This window comes from Gamsiella multidivaricata, assembly GCF_025024155.1.
Source record: "Gamsiella multidivaricata strain RSA 2152 chromosome Unknown BC939scaffold_42, whole genome shotgun sequence".
Classification (NCBI taxonomy): domain Eukaryota; kingdom Fungi; phylum Mortierellomycota; class Mortierellomycetes; order Mortierellales; family Mortierellaceae; genus Gamsiella; species Gamsiella multidivaricata.
Genome location: NW_026251750.1, coordinates 55,102 through 59,232, shown reverse-complemented (window position 1 = coordinate 59,232; position 4,131 = coordinate 55,102). Strand labels below are relative to the sequence as shown.

General features: G+C 49.9%; 2 protein-coding genes across 2 annotated transcripts; one reads left to right on the top strand and one right to left on the bottom strand.

The window, feature by feature from the left end:
* The first annotated feature begins 1,620 nt into the window (after positions 1-1,620).
* Positions 1,621-2,677, top strand: BC939DRAFT_454731 (uncharacterized protein). Its single transcript, XM_051556100.1, has one exon. The coding sequence runs from the start codon at positions 1,934-1,936 to the stop codon at positions 2,180-2,182; it is 249 nt and encodes an 82-aa protein (XP_051411081.1). The 5' UTR covers positions 1,621-1,933; the 3' UTR covers positions 2,183-2,677.
* Positions 2,678-3,170: 493 nt separating this feature from the next.
* BC939DRAFT_198321 (uncharacterized protein) lies at positions 3,171-3,685 on the bottom strand. The gene has a single exon (XM_051550588.1). The coding sequence runs from the start codon at positions 3,590-3,592 to the stop codon at positions 3,287-3,289; it is 306 nt and encodes a 101-aa protein (XP_051411080.1). The 5' UTR covers positions 3,593-3,685; the 3' UTR covers positions 3,171-3,286.
* Positions 3,686-4,131: the final 446 nt, after the last annotated feature.

The window sequence follows — 4,131 nt, the reverse complement described above, 5'->3', positions numbered from 1 at the left end:
GATGTTGTAAACACTGCGGTCACTGAAAACGCTGTGAATATGGAGAATACTACGGCTCCTAGATCTAACAGAAGAGCACCATGGAGAGAAAGAAGGTCCATCAGCGCTATAGAGATAAGCCAACTTCGACGTGTCTCTTCATCATCGTCATTCTCCTCCTCATCTAGTATTCAGCCCAATATCTCTTCATTGACTGAAGTCGAGCTTGACGCTATCCTAAACAACAACCGCAGGGATCCTGAATACGACGGTAATCTCGACTACATCGGCATTAAAGAAGAAGGCCACTCTGATAAATGTCAAGTCCATAGCCAGCTTCCAATCAGCAGCACTCGCACCCGCAAAAACACCAAACTTCACTTCGGCTGGGAAGTCGTTATTGGTCACGACCATTCCTCCCTTCCCACCTTCCCGCGCCCTCCTCCTTCTCCTCCGTCAGCTACACCGCAACTACTTCGCCAACATTATACGCGATACTACCCAGCACGATCACTCTTTGCTGCGTTCACACATCTCCTCCCTCGGGGTGTGACCTTTTCACAGAACCAGATCCGTAAATTGTTTGCCTACTTCCTTCTACACCCTTGGTTCGACTGCGACCTGCAGGCGTTGACGCTGAGAGCAGCCTATCGAGAGCTTTGGGCTTTGTTCTTGATCAGGGATGAGGACGATGTGCCGACCCAGGATGATATTAGTAAATACCGGCAGCAGGAAACCGCGGCTCTAAGGGAGAGGAGGCGAAGATTGCAACTGGAGCGTCTATCACCATCTCAACAGCAGCAGCGATCATTGGATGCGCTTCAGCAAAATCAGCAGGGTTATGGCAAACAGCAGCCACTTGAAGAGCAGTTACGACAGCAGCAAGAGCGACAACAGCAGAAAACACAGCAGAGCAAAGCATCGGTATCCTTCAACCCTGCACTCACAGAGCTCTTACGCCTACGCTCTCTCGAACAGCGCTTCACTACCCACTTCAACATGGCTCTCCTCGCCAACAATGTCATCTATGAAACCCGCGACCAAAACGCCAGCGAACGGACCCGCGCTGCTTCCCAAGCCCGTAATGGATGGGTCCTTGGCGGCGCAGCCCTGATGCAAAGGGCCATCAACGGTGGCGTCCACAGCGGTACTGGAGAACAACAGCACGATATCAACGCCAATACTGAAGCCTCACCTGGGTCAGGCGGCACACGAAGGATGAAGAACATTCTGAAGACCTGTCAGTATATCGCCTTCCCAACCTCCGAGTATAATCCACATGAGGGCCAGCTAGCGTCTTCGTTCTCGCCCCCACTAAGCCCACTGCCGCTTCGAACGGCTCCACCATCGGTAAACGCAGGTTCGAAGCGACAAAGGCCCAGCTCGAGTGGCTCGTGCAGTGAACCACAAGCAAGGCGACGTCGTGAATCCCTCAGATGTGCGCCAACGCGGACAGCAGTAGCAGCAACATCACAAGCACATCCAATGGGTCAAGTACTCTACTCGCATACACTCCCGCTCTTCCAAAACACGGATCTAACGCGCCCAGACGAGCCCAATGCACTCGAGGCACTTGGTCGACGTCTCCAGGACCTATTCAGGAGGGCACACGTTCGTCGTATGGCGCTTGGGCTCGTCTTACCTGAGTATACGACGCAGCACAAGACGAGAGAGGAGCGACAGGCAGAGTCGAGGGCGAGAGCTAAGGAGAGGAGGAGGCAGGAAGTAATATCGACGCGGAATAGTCGACGCGGTAGCACTATGCAGGAACCAGCGCAGTTGGAGACCATAGAGGTGGATCCGGGGTCGACAGCGGATGGGGCTTTAAATTCACAGTCAACGAGCGGTGGTACAATGGCGGAGCATGATGCAGCACAGCAACTGATTGCTATGAGTTCTGTGCAGGGCTTTGCGAGACCGACAACCCAGGCTTTGGGGGCGAGGGAGCTTCCAGATGAGAGCCAGCAACTTCGGAACTTGCTTGACGCAGCCATGGAAGTGGGCGTCTTGCCTCTTCAATCAATCATCTCCAACAACGGCGCTACGGGGGCTTCAACAACGGGTCAGCTCCAACAAATGCTTTTTGAAAACAACGCTCCAGCGCCTTTGGTATCCAGTCAGTTGTACGGCCATGGCGATATGTATACTCAGCCGTTGCAGATGTTGGCCGACGTCGCTGATATGGACAGAAGCTTTGCAGTAGCCCAGACTCAGACCACAATCTTTGGTAGCAGTGTCTCTGGCTCTTTGTCAGCGGATCAAAGCCGTCCAATGGTATTTGGAAACAATGCTCTAGGATCTTTACCTGCCGGTCCGATGTACGATCAAGGTCATCAGTTCTTAGATGTGTTAGCGACTGCTGCCGCGTATGTGCCCTATCAGCTCAACCCTATCAGTCTCAAAGGCATTGAAAACATGAATCAGAACGGGACTGAGCTCTTCAATTTGGTTCCTATGCTAGGTTCAACCCTTCCATCACCATGTCCAGCCCAGAACCATGTGATGATGGGCCAAGCGGAGCCAGCGGTAGATCAAATGACGACGGCGTATGCACAACTCACTGGCCCAACAATGACCGATGTCGTTACAAATTCTGGAGCGCAGAATGCGGATGTTATCAACGAAGATTTCGTAGCTGATCTGTTACATGATGATCCTCAGGTCAATTATTTTGATATTTTGGATGAGCCAATAGAGGGCTTTAGAAGATGGGATATGCAGCAACAGACCAACAGGAACAACCGGGCTCTGATAACGGACATTTCTCTTTTTCATGAACAATAAACGTAATCCAATCCATTTCATTCGCAACAAGGGCCTCAAAAAAGTGTATGTTCTCGACTTTCGCGCCGACCGTGCCTATAAATACCATGGTACTATCGTTTTGCGTTGTTTTTATAGACTAGAATGAACAACGATGACTTTTGCATGCATTTTGAGGATGTCCATACGATGCGCGAACAAAAAAGTAACTCTTCAGCTGACGATCATCCATTCGTGTCGGGGCACAGAGGGATTCAGTGTTATCTTTGGTGGGTAACAAAGGCTGGTCAAGGTTCTCTCATCCTTCTCTGAAAGGACAGTGTGCTCGTAAAAACCGGCAATGATGCCCGGAAGAATCCGGTGATTTTATACGCCAAGGGATGCGTCTGTGAATGCTAGCTATCGAACGGAAATATGTATTAGCCTCCGAGGGCAACCTTCTACGTCGGATAGAGCAGCAGATATGACACAAGATGAGGCGTGAGAAAGGGACCATTGAGGTCCAGGAGCAAAGGGGTGGCCAAAGTAAGATATGATTTTGTTGTCATGTACATGCAAGTGCTGCCTTCGCCGTTGTCGTGTTCTCCAGACGTCCAAGCTTCACCCCTTCCCATTTCCTTCCTAGGCGAGTATTGGAAAGGAGAATCTGCTTCCTTGTAGATGTCCCTGGGAAAGAAGGTATATTGCAGATTGTCGCACACAGACCACTGACTAGTACACTCTTATTTAAACAGCTGCCTCGTCTGCGGTAGAGGGTTTTGAATAAAATCGATGGTGGGAAAGAAAACAGCGTGATTGGTAGTGCAAAGGAGATGATAAACAATGTGCCTCTCGTCTTCGTGGCATTCATTCTTGAGCTTCTGAGTTACTGTCGAACTGTGGTCTGCGGTGCACAGAGCAGTGTAAGTTCAGCTTTGGACCATACGATGCATGCACTGCTCCGCATCTAACATACATACGATCCGTTGTGCCCCCTTTTCGCTTCTTTCGTAGTGAAGAAGACATAGAAGGGGAAGGTGGAGAACAGGTGGACGAGATGCAAAAAAAGAAAAGAATAAAAATGCGTGCGACTTGGACGACGCGAAGGAAAGCAGTGGAGAGGGTAGCGCGAAGAAATGAAGAGCGATATCAGAAATTGCAGCAGAGTGCTTGCTATACTTTTTTTCTCATTCTCTCACTTTCCTACTCTCTCTTTTTATCTTCCTCCCTCGCTCCTGGCTTCACTACGAAGCTTCGCTCGTTATAATGATCAACAGACCATAGTCTGAATGCCTTCTCATCTTTCAACATCCATTTTTCATGACACGCTTTGTCAAGGACAATAATAGACTCTTGAACAATAGCAACGCTGTGTGAATGAACGACCTTTAATGACCGCATTTACGACCA

What these genes read in the sequence shown, in the direction of transcription:
- BC939DRAFT_454731 (XM_051556100.1), top strand. Translation starts at nt 1,934, where the DNA reads ATGAGAGCCAGCAACTTCGGAACTTGCTTGACGCAGCCATGGAAGTGG.
- BC939DRAFT_198321 (XM_051550588.1), bottom strand. Translation starts at nt 3,592, where the DNA reads ATGAATGCCACGAAGACGAGAGGCACATTGTTTATCATCTCCTTTGCA.